The following is a 20,673-nucleotide window of genomic DNA, read 5'->3' as shown; positions in this document are numbered from 1 at the left end:
TGAAGTGTGAAGCGTGAGAGCTAGACAATCTCTGAAATGTAGGGCTTTGAGAAGAGCAGTGAGAAATGAGGAATCCAGAGAAGGTGTTTGAGCATGAGTACGTATAATGGGAAGCCATGACGTGATGGGAATTTGTAGAGATTCTCTCCTGAAAGATGTTTGCAGTTATTTCCAGAAAATAGAGAGTGTATGTCCTGCTTGCAAATGAGTGTTCTGTAAATGAAAGTTTATAAATACATAAATATTTGCTTACATTTGTATTGCTTATATATATACACACACACACAAACATGTATGTGTATACAAGAAAGAGAGGAACATGTGGCAGAGACTGAATTAATAGCAGTTTTTAGGGGCAAATTTCAGTACCTGTGAGGCTGGAAAGGACTATGACAGCACAGAGCTAGTACAGATATACTGTGCCAGGCAGAAGACTGAGGGAACTTCCAGGGAGGCCAGAAAGAGTCACGGATACTCACCACATCTCAGGGCACAGGTGTTATGAGTTGGTGCCATGCCAGGATTACATGAAACAAGCAGAAAACTCTTGCAGAGGCCCAAATGAAGTCTGCAGAAAAGAGTGCGTGTGTGCCCCCAGGCACATAATGCAAGTTACCAAGATGCCCAGTGAGACCAGAAGCCAGCCTTTGTTACATAATTAACTGAACCAAATTTAAAAGGCAAGGTATTTGTGTTGGAAGTGACAGCAAAGTGAGAGTGAGAGCCTGCCCCTAGCCCTTGCAATTCAGGCTCAGGAGGAGTCCTATGTGCAGGCTTTGGCGCAGTTGTTCCCATATCCAACAGTGACAAGGCTGCAGTCTGTAGAAGATGCCATGTTTATAACCCCATGGGTGTGTTTGTCTCTATATTTCCCCTGAAACTGCTCTATCATAAAAAGCCATCTGTCTCAATAAAAATCAGAAAACAAGTGAAGATCTGGAAACATAAGAACTTTCCCATCATTGCAGGTATCAGCTTTCAGGGAAGCAAAAAAGGTTTGAAACAAGCTCTACCCATGTAACCTCAAATTAGCACCAAATTGCTTCCTTGAGTCAACAGTGCTGAATGTGGGCACTGTGTAAAGGCATAAAACAACAGAGAGCAATGCCCTTCCTTATGGAAAACAAACTTTCCTAGTGGTGGGCATCCCATACGGTAAGTGAAAAACAAGTACAAGGTAAAGAATAATGTATGGAAGGACTGGTGGGAAAACTACGTGGACCCTCGTGTCGCAGGGCCAGCAGTGTGTGGTGTGCCAGGAGTACTCTGAAGAAGCAGAATCATTGCCAACCTCTGCCCAGTCCAATTTGCTAGTCAGTCATGTTATGGCAACATGTCTAATACGAGGTCAGCAATGTAATTTCCTTAAGCGACATGGGTTTGGTCACAGTGGTGTAGCACACCTCTTTTGACCTGAGGTCAACCCAGAGGTGCTAATTAAGACCATAATCTTAAGCAAATACAGGAAGCAGCAGGCCATGCAGCGTGATACTATTTTTTTTCTAATCAGTTGTGTGGATCTTCAGACATGGGATGGGGCCCATGCATGCTGGGTAACTGCCCGTCATGGGCCCCAGTGGGACTGGGACGGGGCTGGGGCTGGCCACGGTGGGACAGCCTGAGGCGGGCTGGGGCTGCCAGGTGGAGAGTGACGGCTTCATATTAGAATAGACCTAATGCTCCTTGCAAAAAAGACTTTAAATTGTCTTTGATTGGAACCCTGACAGTTAAATAAATGTGCTAAACCGAAACCATAGCGCACTCAGAAGGAAATGAGCTGTTATATAAATTTCTGTTTCTCGACTACTTCATCTGAACTATTAATGGAGTTTTTTAAAAGCTATTTGCCTCCTAAGTGTGAGCTATATACCTGCTGGTTTGCACTGCCTAAGCAGGAGATTTTTGAGGGATGGTGAGCTCCCCGGTACAGCGCAGGCTGTGCTGTTCTTTTGGCTGAGGGGTGCTACGGTCTAACCTAGCGCAGGCAGAGCTTGGAATCTGACCTGGAATCTTTATGGAACTGGTGGTCCTCAGGCTGGGGTGAAGCAGTCATTGTGTTGCTCGAAACAAAGGAACAGTTGTCGTGTCCTCTGAGAGCAGGGTGTAGAAGAGAGAGGAGGAAATATCTTTGAATTTTCTCTCAACCACATTGTAAGAACACATGCATAGTCTGTGAAAAACGATTACACACTTTCCTTCTCTGGAACACACAGTGAATCAAGGGGACATTTGGTAATTAATTACTTAGGGTGAAGAGGTCAATGGATGTGCAATGTTGGCACATTTATTTTAGCATCATCATTAAACTGTCTAGGATAGTACGTTAAAAATACAGAACATCTCATCTGTTTGGTTAGTAAATTAGGTGATCTTGTGCATCCACTTGTGTTTACATGTAAAAAGTTTTAAGCTTTACACACAGAATGGTAGGATTGTGATGTAAGTTTTATAGCCTTTTAACAGTCTGTGGGCTTGACAAGCTAGTACAGAACAGGCCTCTTGTGGCTCTAACTGAGAAAGCAAATGAGCATGCAGTGTTCTGTCCTTTCCTTTCCACATTTCCAGCAGCTGTTCAGTGAAGAACTCTGTTCTCCTGGAATTCATATTATTCCCTTAATTCTCTGACAGCCCCCTCAATCAGTACCTTGAATTGATATAACCTGTCAAACTGTTCTTGTTAGTTTTGTTAGTGCTATTTCCAGAAATGGAGTCTGCTGGGGATGAAGTTGCTGTATCAGCTAACCAGCATAGTCTGACACTAATTAGCTGGTATTAGTAATAATATAAACTAATCAAAAGTCTGACATTGCAATGTTAACATGTGAAAAATTCCTGTCCTGGACAGTATAGCTGGGAAAGAAGACACTTCAGACAGTAATAATCTCTATAGTGAAATCATCATGGTCAAAACTCAGTACATTTCCAGCTGAAAGCAGAAAACAAAGGTGACTGCTTCAGGTCAAGTTTCTGTTTTCCAGATCTATCTGAATGTGTAATTTTTTTGCAGAGCCAACTCAGTCACTTGGAATCCACACAAGATGATGGGAGTGTTGTTACAATGTTCTGCCATTCTTGTCCGGGAAAAGGTCTGCCTTATGTTTAATAATTAAGCAGTTAAAAAAAAAAAAAAAAAGTAAATATCAAGCCCTACTTTTTAAGAGGGCAGTGCAAAATCCATTTAATTTCAAAATTTTCCTTCTTTTTGGAAGGAATAATTGTGTGGATTTATGTTGTGTTTAGGAAGTTGTTTTATCTTTTCTGGGTTTTTTATTTCTTTGGCTTTTTTTGTTAAAGCTGTAGACAAGATGGGTCAGATCTTTAGCTGTTAAATCTTTGCATACTCTGTTAACAACACTAGAGCCATACTAACATATTCACTTGAGCATCTGCCCCGTTGTTTTTATGATATACTGAACATATACCCTTGGTCTTAGTAATTGGTCACAGCCTAAACTGCTTAAATAAACCCCAAATTTTTTACCTTACACAGTGGTTTAAAAATTTCTCAGTTTTGTTGAAAAGAAAACATGCTGCTTTTATTATGACTTCATATATGTTTTTAGGGCTTTCTCCTAGGTTCTTTATTGTCATCAGTGAAAGTAAGACCTGTGTCTTAATTCTTTTAAGCTATAGGTATTTTCTGTAGATGATTTAAAAAAAAAGTCGTATAATCTGTGGATAGGACTAATTCTGTTGTCTACTAATTTCTGGCATGTCAGTTGCTACTAGAAGGTATTAGTTGAAGAAGTGGTCCCTGTGCATGGAACTGGGATGAAGGAATTGTGGGTTCCAGCCCCAGGTCTGACATTGCTCTTCCAAGTGACCAGTCCCTAAACTGAAGACTTATTTCCCTTTGTAAAACACTTTGACGTCTACTAGAGGGAAGCACTAGCCATTATTTAGTAATATGCATGCTTATTGTCCTGACGATTGCAGGATTTGGGCAAAAATTTTTATTCACTATATCAGAACCTCGACAGGTGTTTTTGTATTTATCAGATACACCGGTGTCTTTGAGCTTCTTTGAAGAACCACTGATAAATTCTAAAGCAGATGCAAACCATTTTAGAAATATCACATGTGTAAGACTTCTGTGTAACATACAGGAATTTGTTCTTCTTAGTTTTCTTCAGAGATGTTTACCAGTAATCCATAGGTTTCTGTTGGTCTGTGGATCATATTTATTTGTAAATAAAAAATGTCTAGTTTAGGTCATTTGTGCTTGCATTTATCACTAATGTTAAGTGTCATAAAGCTGGGCAATATATAAAGTTGAAGCCTTCAATTACTTTTTTTCTTTCATTTTCTGTATCTATCTGCTGCACTGAGAGACCATAGCTTTGTTCTAGTGTAATTTAACACATCAAAAATCTAAGTCTTAAGAACATAGCCTTACAAAGTGAAGTGGACAAATTCAGTATCAAAAACTAAGAATCCAAATTAAACTGAGAATGTTTTTTCAGGTATTGGTGTGGGGGTGTTTAAAACTGTATGACTACTCAGGGACTTCTAAGAGAACCACCTTAGGTTATGAAACTATTTTTGTAGCTCAGGTTTACAAAATAAGGTCAGTATTTTATAATTTGGCCCGTTGAACAATTCTTCTGTGTATGTTTGAAATAAATGTTTAATGTATTATTAATGCATAGTGTTTCATATGCACACATGCCGTATAAGTCATGTAAGTACATGTTTTTCATTACAGGGTATACTCCAAGGCTGCAATCAAATGTGTGCAGGCTATCTCTTCCAGCAAGACAAGCAGTATGATGTATCCTATGACACTGGAGATAAGGCGATACAATGTGGTCGACATGTGGACATTTTCAAATTCTGGTTGATGTGGAAGGCAAAGGTAAATAATAAAAGTTCAGCTCAAAAATCAGAAATGTATTTATTTAATTCACAAGTCTCATGTAATGGAACACTTTTTTTTTAACATAAATGTTTGTGTAGTTACAATCACTAAACACACAGGTATCTGCATATTGTCAGAAAAGAGCCATTTGAATCGTAGAACAATGTTAGACATCAATAAATTCAGCTGGAAATGAGAAGAAAGTGTAAATCACTAGATGAGTCCTGCAGTAAAACCTGTGAGGACAGGACAACAAAATGGTCTTTTCTATACACTTACGTTTGTATTTTATGACAGATTACTTGTAGTAGCAGCAGAGCAGACTCAATGACTTACAGGGGTCCCTTGAGCATCAGGTTTGCAAAGCCTTTTTCTTAAGAAGCTTTGCCCAACTGATGATTTAACAGATGGTTCCCTGGTACTACTGTGATATGCCTGGATGGTTGAATTTAAGCATGGGCTTACATACAGGCTTGTATGTTCACAAGATGAAGGTCCATACAGTTGAGAAAACACATTTTATTTTTATTTGTTTATGTGCAGTCATCTTATTACTATTCTTCTTGCTCTTCTGCTGCCAAAATGGTAGCCTGTCCACAGTCTGATCTATTTTTATGAAACTGAGATCAAACCTAATGGCAAAATGTACAACCATGAAACAGTTTTCACTTTGGGTGAAAGTTAGATGGCAATAGTAAATAACCTATGACGATAAAAGATGTTTTTGTGCAGATTTCCTTAGTCCTGAAGACTGAGGGAAGAAAGTGACAGAACTTTAGTTATACAGTTACTTTTGTCGTCATTATTTGTTTCTAGAAGTACTTCAGAAAAGAAACACAACACTTAAACACAAAACATTTAAAAGAATGACTTCAGCAACCAGCACAGATTTGATTACCAGGCTAAGCACATTTCAGTCCAGACTCAGTTGTTCCTCAAAAATAAAACATTTTGGTACTGTGATCAGCAACATGAAACTTCTTATGACACATTAGAATCAGGCTGTGACTTGCAGCTGTGTAGTGTGTTGTTTATGGTCGTAATTACCAAGTGCTGACTACAGACACCATCAGAGCATGGACTGAACATTTTCCTAAACACTAGCCAAACACTTTCTGTTAAAACTAGCATGCTGATTCTAGCTCTGCTGTTATAGTCACCTGTTAAAGTGACCTCACTAAAGAAGTAGAACACTTCACAATAAATTAAAAAAATACAGTGGAAACCATAATGGATGTGGGTCATATTTAAAATTCAGAAGTAGTCTGTTTGTGGATGTGATTTTTAAAAAATTAATATAGATTAAAATTGCTAACTTGATCCACATATCTGGAGTTTAAATTTGTCCAGAAATTACTTAGTTCAGATTTCTGTTTGGTCTTGAGGCAGATTCGTATTTCTTGGATCTGAATTCTCTGAGGTATTAGATAGAATTTGTTTCTAGCAGATTGCATGATTATATTACAAAAATGTTAAGAAAACAAAATATTAGGAGCTATAGAAATTTTTCCTTCAGCATTAGTCACCATGAGTAACCATACTCTTGTCCTCATTATAGAAATATACAGCCTAGGTCCAGAGGTATTCTTGTGAATTCAGTCATTTTATTCAGCACAAAGAATTTATCCCACATATGCAATAATTTAGGAGTGTACTTGTCTTTTCTACTTCTTCATTCATATACAAAGTGTACTTGAAAAAATACCCAAAACCCTCTCAACATTTTTTCCGCTTATTTTATTTGTTATCAGCATTCATCTACTTTTTCTGGGATTATGATCTTTCAGAACAAATCAGATATGACAAATGGTCAGTGGGTAGGGAAATGACTTTTAGCAAACATATTGCAGGCTTTTGTTTGATGACTTTTTTAAAATGCAAATTTCTAGCAAACTGTTCAGAGGAAATAAATTACTTCCCAACTCTTACCCTTTCAGTTGAGTTCTCATTCCATGTTCCTAGTCTTTCAGCAAGAACTGGGCAGCCAAGACGTAACAGTCATAATATTTTTGGAAAATGAGAAGTAAAAAAAAAAGACCTAAAAATAATCTATGAAAAGTAACACAAAAGCCCTTGTCATCATAATGAATTATCTTAAAACAAGACCAAAACCAAACAGCAATTACAGTTAGGCCACATTTAGCCACTTTTGGAGTGTCAGTTAACTTTAATTTTAAATTACAAGAAACAATACTGCTCAATGTTTTTTGACTAAAAGCATTTAATAGTGAAGCCTATCTGGAAAGATGATTTGATTGGAGGAGGAAAAATGACGATATAATTAATACTTACTTTCTTTGTAAAACAGGGTACAGTAGGATTTGAAAATCAGATCAACAAATGCCTGGAGCTGGCGGAATATCTCTACACTAAAATAAAAAACAGAGAAGAATTTGAGATGGTTTTTGAAGGGGAGGTAAGTTTTCTTTCATTTAACTTGTGTGCAGGAGCAAAGTCTGTATGGAATTTCAAAAACAATCTTAACACTTCTCACAGTTCTTCAAGCCAGCTATGCAAAACTGGTCTTATTTTCTAAAGAACTACATGACTATTGGCTTCTGGGAAGTTTTTTGGCCAAAAGCATGTGGTTTTGTACCATGAATGATTTATCATCTTTCCTGCTCTTCTGCAGAGGACTTCTCAGTTTAGGGCATAAAGACTACCTTAATACGATCTACTCATGCTGAGATTCCATGTTATAACATACATAACTGAGAATCTGCTGGTTTTGCTGTACGTTCTGTTGTTAGTGCCACTGCATAAGCCCTTGGTTGATAGAATAACAAATACGCTTCATCTCTCTGCTTAGTAAAAAAAGGAAAATTGTGTTGCCTTTGCTGTGATCCTGGAAAACAGTTCCTCATGAAACTGCATGAAGGTGAAAAGCATTTGCACTTCATTAGCACCCTAAAACACTGTAAATAGGACAATGCATAGGGAATCCAAGCCAGCAGGTGCAACCTGCAGTACTGGAATCAGTTTTCTTTGTTTTAACATGCAGAGCTCAGGAAGTTAATACTGTGTTTTGTCTTTCATGTCTGTGCTAAAACATGCTACTAACTAGCCTTCAGTGTGTGAGTGATCTGTATTATTTTGTTTATTGATGTAATTTGGTTCTTTTTGCAGCCAGAGCATACAAATGTATGTTTTTGGTATATTCCGCCAAGTCTCAGGGGCATGCCAGACTGTGATGAGAGAAGAGAAAAGTTACACAGGGTATGTGGCTTATGTTAAATGCAAAAATATAGCCTACTTTTTCAACTCAAAGTATTCTGTTTATTAAAAATAATCTATCTGGGTGTTGACATGTTTCAAATTCTGGGACGCAGTTTTCCAATTGCTTGTTATGACCTTGGCATTTGTTCAGCTTTGTCTCCTATTTATACTGAGGCTGAAGTCACATTTCACCTGTAGAACCAGACACAGAACACAGTCATTCTTTGTTTTGTAGCACTTCTGTGCTCCCAGAAGTGTCACCAATCTGTAAAAAATAGCTAGGCACAAAGATGCCTTGGTCCTGTTTGAATAGGACAGCATATCAGCAAGAGAAGGGAGAAACGGAAGGGCAGTTACTTGAAAATGCTGGGACAGGTAAAGGACATGGAAACCTGTACGTCCTTCTCAGGTCTATTTTGATTTTAAATATGCTTGGTTGGTCATGCATTAATACATTTCAATGAAAATGAATACCCTTTGAAGGACTGTGGGATAAATTTATTTGAAGAAATGATAGAAGGAAGTGAAGGCATCATAAAGGCACCGCCGCTTAGGACTCGCAGCTGAAGTGAAATACTTTTATTTTGTAGTAGCATTTTAGGCAGACTAAAGTGGAATGAAGTATGTGCAGGAGACAAAAGAATGGTTTAATAGTTGTCAAAATGACTTGCAATTTTTTTTATGTTTGGGAAGGGAGAAGAACGAGCAAACTTGGGAGGTTTTGTAGAGGATTTTATGTCTGCATCACACTGGGGAAAGAGAATAGAAATTCCTGGGTCAACCCAGTGGCATGTTAGATAAAGAAATTGCCAAAGAAAATAAAAGAGGAAGATAGGTGAGACTGGTAAGGAAGGATGAAATGTTTGACTTGACCCTGTTAAATGTTAGAGATATAAAGCATCCTACCAAACAGTAAAAAAGCCAGACATCTGACCTTGGCTGGCAGAGAGTAGAGCAGAAGAAGGTCTGGATGGAAAACCTGGGTTCAGTCAATATCAAATATTTCGATTGTTGGAACATTATTCCTTGTAAATTCAGTGAGGAAGTGCAATTGTGGTAAATGCACAGTACAGCAAAACTTACTGGAAGGTTTCCGTGGCTTATGCTAACAGAAAATATTCTTTATGACATACAAATTTTTGAAAAACTTCCATCATTGTTCCCTGCTCCCCCCCCCCCCCCCCCCCCCCGGCTTTGAGAATACATAATATTCTCATGGAAAATACCCTCAAAAAAGATATTTCTGGAGAAGGCTTTCATCAAACCACAGAAAACACTTTTTCATGAAAAAATCTTCAGCACAAAGAAATTACATGTATATTTAATATATAAAATTATTATATAGTGAATACTCTAGGATTCTATTAGTCTATTAGTCAAAAAGATGGATGTTATTGTTGTCAACTTTCCTTTAAATATCCAGTCTTAGATGTTTAGTTTTTCAAGCTTTTTCTGTTACAGATCTTTTAATAAAAACTAGTGTCTTTCTGATCTATCAATTTATTTTTTCCAAATTAATAAATGTTGTGACATATGAGGAAAGGATTGACTTTTTAAATTACTCTTCTCTCCCTCTCTCTTTTCTCTTTTTTTTTTTTAATTATAAAGGTGGCACCGAAAATCAAAGCACTGATGATGGAGTCAGGTACTACCATGGTTGGATATCAGCCTCAGGGCGATAAAGTCAACTTCTTCCGAATGGTCATCTCAAACCCAGCAGCAACTAAATCTGACATTGACTTCCTCATTGAGGAAATAGAGAGATTGGGGCAGGAGCTGTAGTACAGTTGTTGAATGATTTATTTCTCTAATTCACTCTTTTCCAGCACTGGCTATTTTTGTAACCCAGTTCTGCAGAACATGTTTTAAGGAAATTATCTTTCTGTAAGTTCCAATCTCCTAAGACATCCTTAAACAAAACACCTATAGGCTACTGAAACATATATGTATTGGTAGATCATATTACTGAGGGAAAATGTATTATCTTGAAGTTGAAATACTATTGACTCTTACATTGGTCTTGTTTATTGTAGTCAGCAGGAAATTAGTAAGTACTAAAATAGCAAATTAAGAATTCTGCACAGTATATATGTACAGTATAAATAAATATATATAATTATATATATATACATACATATATATATATATATATATAAAGTGGTTATAAACTTAGATCTAAGCCACAGCATGTTTTCCACTTTAAGAGAATTAACTTTTCCTTCAACAACTAATGATGTGGACTATGTGCTACAGATTTTTCTGCCAGGTAAAAATAGACATATAGAAACATTTCTAAAATGTAGATTCTTAGGAGCTAAAGAAAACGTATAACTGTATCAAACCTTATTGTTGGTGCTTCTCTCACATACAAAACAGCAATCTCTAACAGCACCTTCGAGTAAAATAGTTGTATTTCTCCTTTAGTGTCACATCAGGGGATAATAGTAGCAGAGTCATTGTAACAGGTATATTATTGCTGTATTTTTAGAGGTTAATTTGTGTAGATTGTGTATATTATTGTTAAATGACTTTGTGTAAAAGGATTTAAATGTAATAGTTTTACAGCAAGATAACTGTTGAATTGTAGGTATATGAAATATTTGCTTATTTATATGCAGAGATTTACCATGCTGAAGAGTTGTCTTGTATTTTCTTCCATTTGTAATGTATCCTATTTATATATTATTGAAGTTCTAAATAATGTTTATGGTATTTTAGTGTCTTTGTGAGCCAAAGAAAAAATACAAAAATATTAGTTGACACTTTCATTTAAATCCTAGTGCCCTTAAATAAGAACTTACAGATAATTTTACTGAATATAAGGAATTCTAACATTGTGTATAGACTGTCAAATGATGAGATCCTTTAAATCTATTAGAATTTTCAGTTTTATTTATTGTAATGTCAGACTGTCTGTTTAGTGTTCTGAATGCTTTTCTAGTGAATATTGGTGGTTAACCAAGGCCCCTGTTTTTGAGTTGTATTTCAGGACTAATCTCTACGACCATTTTAATTAAATTCTGTGGAAGTTTTAACCAGCATTATTCTTTTAGTGAAATGGAATTCACTATGTGTTTGGAGCTTATAAAATAAATAAAAACAAAAGTAATCTCAGAATCTTTAAATACAGCTGGCTCGTCATAACAATTTCAACTGGCTAGACTTTTCAAAGTATAGACAGCAGAGTCATCTGCAGCCTGTTCAGTTTTACTCATTAGATAACCCATACTACCAAGTGGAAAACGCCACACTGGAAGCAGACTAGTGGAAGAAAATGAAGATTCAGTAATCTTCTGTCTACTGAGTTACTGTCATAGTGATAAATAGAATATGTTAATTTCAAATCTTTTAATACATGATTCTGTGGCTATCTCCTATGCAAGTCACTAATTAACTGTTTTTCTTTTCTCTCCCCCCCCCCCCCTTCCCAATCCACAATAAAATTAAATTATTTTAGAAACATTCAGTGAAATGCAGTCATGCTATACAGTTTTCACAGCCCCTCTGGCCCCCTTCAGCCCAGTGGAAGGACAGCTACAGCCAGGAGAGATTTCCACCCTGCAGGTCCCACTGGTCATCTCCTGAGGATGCTGTCTCACATCTTTGGCTGCATCAGAGCAGGGAGAAGGAAGAAGCTGTCATGGTAAATGCCGTATCATATAGCATAGCCTTTCTAGCTTTTCATAGGACTACTGCTTATCCCTCTTCCATAACCTTCTGTAAAACATTCTTGAAATTGAGTGGAATCTAAAAATTATTATGAATTTGTCACTGTCATTTAAATTTATGAGTACAACTTTCAAAAGATTACCTACATGGTTACTATTATGCCATGAAACCCCCCAGTGATCTCACCAGTACAGTATTTCTTTCATTAGGTTATTTTCCTTAAGACACTGTAGTTGGTTTCATGTCTTCTTGATATTAAACCTCAATCCTCCTTAATTATTACCCTGATTAAATTTCTTAATGTAAACATCCATGCTGTATGACCTCAGGCCTGCAATAGAGAAGTAGTCAGCATGGATATTGACTTCAGCACCAGCTTCCGTAACACTAAATGCTGTTCTTTATAGATGCCAGCTATGCATCAACAGCAGAGGGCCTCTCCTTAAGAGCTGTTTTTAGAGTACAGAAAGGAGTTTGTTTTGAAGAGGAAGTACGTGTCACATTTCGATTTACGGGCTTCTGCCTGGAATCTGGTTTCTGTAACAGTTCTACTTTATTCAAAGGGCAGCTACAGAAGACTGAAAGATTTCCCTCAGTCCTCCTTGTTTACGAGAAACAACATGAACTAGTGTAATCGATGCAAAGATGTATTACTGCTGACTTAGCTTCACCAGAGGATTTTTACATCTTCCACGCAAACAGCACCATGGTCCTTGTAATCTCTTCAACCAGTTCTTGGGTGGAAATTTCTGACTTCCTTCACCTCCCTAGACAAGATATTTCAGCAGAAGTGTTAGTAAAGACCCCAACTTACCCTTAATCCTCTAACCTTAATGTTTTAACCTCATGGACCTTGTATCCAGATCATCATCCCAGTATTCTAATAATAATTTATTGTATTTAAAGTGTCATTCTCCTAGAAACATATAAGCTAGGTAAAGGGAATAATCCTCATGTAACCAATCATGAAACTATAGGAAAGACTTATACAATATGGCTTATTGGCGTTCATACAGCGAGCCTTGGACAGTTCTGTGATGTAGTTGGAAATAGATCTAGATCTCTTCAGCACATACACAGTGTTTTGCTTACTAAAATGTCTGCTTCTTCATTGAATAGAGTATCTTGTGTTTTGAAGGTCAAAAGCATCAGAGGTTCGACCTATTGCCGTTGCTGGTTTGCAGCTAGGTGGGAACCATGGAGCTCCTCCTGCTTGTTCCAGAATTGAGACAGTTAACACTGAGCTGTTTTCTCTAAAGACAGGGTGTTTAAATTTATCTTCCTACTCTCTGCATTTTATCTTGCCTTTCTGCAGTGTTGTGTCTTGACACAAATGACACCCACAATTAGGTTTTTGCAAAGCTTTTGATTCTAATATCAGATGTTGGTGTGTTTCCCTATGACATGCACCATGTTCCACAGGCACAGGGCTCATATAAATTTCTGACTTGGTCAGCTGATTTAAACAGAGCATTTACAGTCATCAGTGAGAGAACTCATCTGTGTTTTCTTCTCAGTAGGTAATTTTCACGTGAGTAATATGTTACAGCTTCTCAGACAAAAGCTTACCTGGAATTTTCCTGCTTTTTAATCCATACTCTGTTGGCTGTGAGAGATCAGGAAGTATGGATATACAGAAGTGTTGACTAATTCAAAGCATTGCAATTCCAGGTGAGTGATTTCGTTTTTCTGAGGTTTGAAATACACTCTAAGATAGCAATATTGCCTTTAAAATCACATGGACAATCACTGTAATTTTTGTGGGGGTGAATTCAGATCAAATAAACGATATGTAAGACCTGAGCTGAACATGTAACTGCAGTGCTTATTAACTGATGTAATTCATTTGGAAAAGTCTGATTGTTGGATAAAAATCAACAGCAGCTGTTGATTTTGAATGAGAAAAATTCTGATGGTATTATTAAAGGTACTTTTTAGAGAAGATAGATTATACCATTCATGGCAGGCGGACGGAACCAGGGGCCTTGGGAATAACCCAGGATTTTAAAATCATCATTGACTTAGTTAATGATCTGTTTTTTGAACAGTGACAAATATGAAGAGATTTTTTAAACAGAATCTCTGTTTTGTGGTTTAAGAAATGTCAAAGTTATAAAGGAGATATGCAATGCAGTTTTAATTTTTCAATAAAAGTCGATCTTAAAACTGTCTAATTTGTCTCATATAATTTTTGTGAGCTCTTTTGTTTCCTTAAGAATATGAGACAAAAGCCATACAACATTATCCCTCACATTAAAAGCAGTAAGGCAAATGTTAAGGCTACTATTTAGTTTTAATTGTGAATTAAATGTGAGCTTGTACCAACGCAGACTGAGGAAGAACCGCAAGCTCTGAACCTTGATCAGCTTGAATAGGGCTGTCAAGACATTAGTGCTGTGTAGAAATGCTAAAAAATAGATAATCTAAAAATCTTTCTGTATGGTGTTTTGTGTGGTTTATAACTGTGTCCAGTTTATACAGAGGACCCAAGAAAGTAAACAGGAACTTTGGAATAGGTAAAAAAAAATAATATCAAGCCCTTGTGGTAAAAGCCCTGCTATTTAATCTGTTGATATATTTATAAAACTTATTTCTTGTAATGCAGGTCTCACTCCCAGAAAGACTTGAATACATGCTTAACTTTGCACAGTTTGCAATGTCACTGGTTGGTCTCAGTGTTTGTTTATTAAGCACCTTTAAATCTGCACACAATCAGAACTAGGATATTTTTATGCAATCAAGAACCTACTTGACTGAAAAAGTACTTTTCTGTATGTAATGTAAAAAAATACAAGAGAGGACCAGGCCTAAAGGTGTTTTGAACAGTGTTATGTTTCAGCACTTCCGCGCATCTGGCAAGAGATGATACAGAGGTGGGACAAGGAGCCCTCAAGGCCATATGGCAACATACTGTGGAATCAGTACTGCAGGGCACGGGGTGCCTGACTGCAAAAACATTTAAAGTTTGTAGAGCAGAAAATCTGTGAGGGTTCTTATCTGAGTCAGTTGGAACTGGGTTTCTTTGTTCAGCCTTTTTTTTTTTTAGTTAAGCATTATAATGCATGGGGTTTTACGGTTATAAAAAAGTTTCCTTGAAACACAAATAAATGAGATATTGACAGCTTTATTTTGTGAGTAAAGTAAATATGTTTTGTGGGAATGATTTTGTGAAGGTGTACAAGGGAAGCCTAGTCTTGCCACCACAGAAGTCAAGAGGAGAATTACTGCTGAGTGCATGAATCAATCTTTCCCGCTCCTGGAAGTGAAAGACCATTTCCTAACAAAACAACAGAATGACACCCAAAGTCTGAGATAAGAATTTCAGTATTTTTTCCCTATATTCTCTAAAAAAAGGCTATGAATAATGCAGTAACATCAAACAAATTCAATGTATTTCATATAGAATCATAGATGTTTTAAAATACAACAGAAACTGAGTTTGAGCATAAAATAGTTGAAACGTAAAATTTATAAGAATGCCGTAACTTCAGGGAAATGCTTTTTTTTCCGCTATTTGGACTTGAGTGAAACATAGTAATTACAAAATACAAGTCTTCCCCTGTGTAAATGTAGTATGAATAAAAGCTTTTATGGCAAAGCTTTTGGCACATGATATGTCTTACGGTGATTAAAAAGTCTGGATTCTAGACCATATTTTGGGGTAACTTGCCATTCTATTATGGGAGTTAAAATTTTTTTGTGTGTGTGTGTACCAAATATATTGAAAAATAAGAGTAAATTTTGAATTCATAAAAGTATAAAATTATTTTTTTCATGATACAGAGAAATTCTGATTGATTACTACTTGATGCATTATTATCCCTAGAACTGTCATTGATTTTAATGCTATGTAACAAATTTTATTTTGATTGCTTTAGGGTAGGATGAGCATCCTTGAAGTAGGGTGAGTTTTCTCAAGAACAGTTTTCGAGTTAAAGAATTTTATGCAGCAAGCTAGGCATTAGGAAAATACATGCTGCAAAGAAACTTAAGTCCATTAGTGTAGTGTGCAAATTAAAATAATATAAATTATGGGAAATGCTTGCATCAGGTGTGAGTATTAAAGAATGTTCAGCTTACATACAGACTTTCATACTGTTCAATAAAATGTTAGGACCCCAGTGAAATTGTTTGTCGTTAGCTAAAGTGCACTGTGGTCAGCAGAATTACATCTGCCTGAATGAATTCCTTAGTGTTTCGTAATTCCCAAATTGTGACAGTTATGCTCAGGGCGATGACACATCAGCCAGCAGTACTGCTCACTGAAGAGCTGCCACTAAGCTAGCGAAGGGGAAGTGAGGCAGCACAAGCATTGGCTGAAAGCAAAGGTTAAAAGGAAGGATGGCTGCACAGCACGGAAGGATTTGGGTTTCATTAGAGCCTTTGGAAGAATCAGACTTCAGGACAAAGCAGAATTAAAATTACGGTTAGATTAAAAGATAGGATGCAAGCAGAACCTGGTCAGCAGACCTGGTAAAGAAAGGAAAAAAGTCCTGGCTCTCTGTTTTAATAGGTCTATGTACTGAGGAAAAGTGGAGCATTGTTTAGTAATAATGATAACAGAAAAATCTGAAGATAAAATATTACACGCCTTGATTTATTTCTGCTAGTTATTAGGTAATCTGTTCAACATCTGGGTATAATTATTTCAAACTGGATAAGTATACTTTATGTTTCTATTCATATTTCTTGGTATAAAACACAAGGACACATGTATGTACATACTCTGTGCATCAGAAAAAAGGAAATCTTGCATGATATTGACCATTTTATGTAGGACCTTTCAGATCATCTGCAAAGATTCTTGAAGTATAACATTCAATAACTATATCTTGAAGGAAGTAGTAAATTATTTTCCCTTCCCTTTGAAAGTATATGTGTGTGTTGCGTATGTATATGAATGAGTAAATCTCTATCACGTTAAATTCTTAAATTATATGCCTTTTAACAGGATGCCAGCCTAGTTCATCAGAGAACAGTTGATTTGAGGCAGGAATTACTGTGAAAAGTTTTGGCCTTGTTTTATGTGGAAAGGTGTTGTGCCACTACAGTGCGAGCAGAAGTGTGTAAGAGCATTGCAGGTGATAGGAAATGGAGAAAGACTAAGTTCAACTTTTCGAGAAAGCCTAGAAAAATGTCACAACAAGCAAAATCAACAAATGTAAGTACAATTACTTTGACTTAGAATTACAGAAGCCTGTCGCTTGTGACCACAATGTAAGCTGATTTGAAGTTGTATCTGCTTGGTGTGACATCAGCAAGAGTTTGGGTAATGCCAGTGTATAAAGCAAGCATATTTGCCTTTAGAAAAAAGGAACTTGAATGCTAACTTTAAACTGAACATGTAAAAGTGTCTCTAAAAAGCAAAACGGGAAAGGCATAAGACATTTCTCTCTCACTGTCATGTTGGTCAGGGCTTTTATGTCTTTTAATGATTACACATATTATAAATTATGTTTATTGTTGAATGTATTACTTTATTAGTTAGGATTTTCCATGGGCCCCAGAAAAAAAGACCATTAATCTCAATTAAGCATCTTTTGGGAAGGCTGTCTGCAGGCTAAGACTGACATTTGTGCTTGTGGACGTAGGGCCAGACAGACCACTCGATCGCACGCAATGAACTCTTTACTTCCATTACTTTGGGTTTGTTATGGTTCCTCGTTGCGCTGCCTGGCTATGAGCATCCTCGGAAGAGAAGGCCCTGACTGACTGTATCCCTCAGCTAATTCACTCTTCTGGCACACGTGCAGCACGGGCACTCACTAATGCACTGGCAGGGCTCTCGATTATCTGAAGGAGCTCAGCTTCACTGGGACACGGGGCGAGATCTCCATGTGCTGGGCTTGATAGTGCTGACCTAAAGCACTGTGGCTGCTTTGATTACAGTGGGATTTCCTGTTTGTGGAAATAATGACTTCTACTAATTCATTGTAACTATGACTTTCAAGAACCATTGTTTTCATTTGCCAATAGGTATGCTGCTGCAGTAATGTAGTGTGTTCACGTACCTCAGTCATACTATTTCATAGTATATTACTTGAACTTGATTATGTTGTTTCAAGGCTATTACATTTCTTTATACTGTTTTGCATTACCTTCAATTAATTCAAATTAATTATCTCTTCAATTATTCTACATATTTTTCAAGAAGAGGGCTTTTTCATCCCCCACCACTACAAAACAACCAGGTTTAGTTTCCCTGCTGTAAATACCCCATATCAGTGAGTAGTTTTTATTGTTTTCACTCAGTCCCAGTGAAATGTAATTATTCTGTAGGTATAAACTAATTACCAGCTCTATGTTACAGTATAATACAGTGTATATTCTCTTGCCTTTCCAAGGATTTGAGGCCTATCTTTTTGCAAGATCTGACAAGAAGTCACAGATCGCTAATTTGTGCCCTGGTTTGCTAGCAGTGAGAACTGTCATTGCCATCAGACAGCTCCTTCTGCTTTCCTGAGTGAGTACACACAGGCTGGCTGCAGAGCTGGAGCTAGCACGGCAGCTGAAAGGAAACCCAACATTTCTTCCTTTTGAATACATGAACATTACTTTAAAAAGAGCTACTAGGCCAGTAATTGCTACAATTTGCCTTCCCCAAAAGCCTAATTTTAGGTTGTTTTTTGTTGTTTTTTTTCCCTCCCATAAATTCTGTGACTGTAATGTAAATAATTATGCTTAGCCATTGTTGAACGACCTCAGAACTCATGTTGATTTTCTAAATATAATGCTGCTATAATTGCACAATTACTGGTGTACTGGAAGCAGTCCAGAGGTGGAATGGAGGTCGTCAGGGGAATTTCAAGAGTCTTTCATTTACTCCATAGCTCAGTTCAGAGCTGTTTCCATTAAGCTGGCAAAGTGGTCAAAAGAAGGAATGGAAATCACTGGATTACATTGTAGAGACCTGGGTTGGATACTCAGAAAAATGTACATAACTTGAATTTACAACAGGAATGCCTCTTGCCCTCTCATCTTTTATCAAAAACAATTAATTAGAAGAGTTTCAACAAACAAATGGCCCTTACTTGGGACTATGTCCCCAGTTTGAGGTTTACGTAGCAAACTACTAATTCATCTGTCTACCTACCTTGATAATTTCTAAATAAGCATAATTAATATACAAGTGTACATCTCTAGGCTTGCAACAGAAAATTATTCTTCACTTACAGGACACCCACAAAATTTTAGAAGTAAATAATGCTTTTATATATGTGTGTATATATATGTGTGTATATATATCTGTATAGCCATCTTCCCAGCATCGCATATTGCTCATCCTTCCGATGAATGGATTAAGAGATCCTTTCAAACGCATGTGTAAGAGACAGCATACAAGAAAAGCTTCCCTGCTAGGCTACCAAACCAGTCCCTTCTGTCTTTGAATGGAAGAGTAGATTGGGAGGTTGTCCTAACACAACAAAACAAAATAATTCAGGCACTGTCACTTTGGTGGAGTTCTTAGGTACAAATGCAAGGAGGAAGACAGATAAAATGAGTAGTAGTGGTACGCCAAAGAAGAGTCACACAGGGCCAATTTCAAAATAGTAAAATTGCCCAGTAGGCAAAAAGCAAATATATAACACACTTCAGGCTTAATAATTTACAAAGTGGTAAAACATCAGAAGAAGCCAATAAATAATTTGATAACAGAATCAACACTAAGTGACACTCATTGCATGTAGTTTGAAAAAGATACCAGCTTACAGTATGTTGTTTTGTAGGAATAAATTTGACATTGAAATGTATGTATCTACCTATTCCTAACTGCTTGCTTATGTAATTTTAAATGCACAAGATTTTTCTAACGATAATATTTTTTCATTACATCCATAAGTACTAGAAGCAGTTTTTACTGGCTACATCACTCAGCAAGGGTTGCAAAGGAGAATTGTGCAGAGAGGTAAAGCTTTCTTCTACCCACTTTGTTTACTTATGTTTAGCTATCTTAAATCAGGTTGATTTTCTAATAGTGTGGATGTCTATCAAATTATGTGTTGGTTTCCTAGGCTAAATAATGCAAGTTTCATTATTTAATTAATTTGAAATGGCAAAGGGAAAAGCAAAACAGTGGCAAATATACTGTATAGAAAACTGTTGCAATGACTTGTAGAAGCAAGTAATGTGAACTAACAGATTATTCTGTCTCTACTTGTTTTGAATCTGATGTGGTCTTTGAAATGCAGATTCAACAATCTGGGCAGCTAGCTGTTCAGCAGTTACAAGGAACACCAAGGATTTAGAAAAATGGAGTCCCATTTCCCTATTACACTATAAAATCAGGTTTTTATGCCTACTTGTGATGAGGAGATGAGTTCTGGTAGGTTCTTGTCCACCAACACCAAGTCACACTCACCCCTCCCTCCCCCCCCTTTTTTTTTAATTTTTAATCAATTGCTGTTCTCATGGAGGACTGTGTGTTTATATACATATATGTGCCTGCATTAGTCCCAATATCTTGATCAGTTATTCTATTAGAAGCAAAGAAAACAACATAAAATAATGGATCTGAAACATATACATATAAAAGTTAGGAAGATTTTAGCCATCATTTGGTTTTGCTTTCTTTTGTATGTACTACACACTACAAATCATTTTTAAACTACCTCATAATTTGAAGATCTTTATCATGTATTTCATACTTAGCCGTGCTCTGTAAGCCAAGTTGTAATTGTAGCTGGTATTATGAGTCTGTATTATTTGTAGGCCTCTGGACTCAGTAACAATTTAGAAGATGCAGCTGTTTAATTGCTTTTAGCTGGTTCAGTAATGGTTGCAATTGTTTTACAGTTTTCTGTAATTCCTGGGATTTAGTAGAACTGCTATTTAAAAAAAAAGCGCCACCACCACAACAGGAAACCATCAACAGATTACATTCCTAATTTATGCAGTTCGGTTGTAAACTGTTGATGTCTCTCTAACAGATT

The 20,673-nt window shown here is 36.7% G+C and overlaps 1 protein-coding gene across 1 annotated transcript in view; it reads left to right on the top strand.

Annotated features, from left to right (window-relative positions):
* Positions 1-15,335, top strand: part of GAD1 (glutamate decarboxylase 1) — a 35,986-nt gene extending 20,651 nt beyond the window's left edge. The window contains 5 exon segments of the mRNA XM_056350414.1: positions 3,008-3,086; positions 4,706-4,855; positions 7,167-7,274; positions 7,985-8,074; positions 9,683-15,335. Of these exon segments, the coding sequence (XP_056206389.1) occupies positions 3,008-3,086; positions 4,706-4,855; positions 7,167-7,274; positions 7,985-8,074; positions 9,683-9,856 (601 nt within the window). The 3' untranslated portion in view covers positions 9,857-15,335.
* Positions 15,336-20,673: the final 5,338 nt, after the last annotated feature.

The sequence above is a fragment of the Falco biarmicus genome, chromosome 8, assembly GCF_023638135.1.
Source record: "Falco biarmicus isolate bFalBia1 chromosome 8, bFalBia1.pri, whole genome shotgun sequence".
Taxonomy (NCBI): Eukaryota; Metazoa; Chordata; class Aves; order Falconiformes; family Falconidae; genus Falco; species Falco biarmicus.
This window is presented reverse-complemented; position numbering and strand designations above follow the sequence as displayed.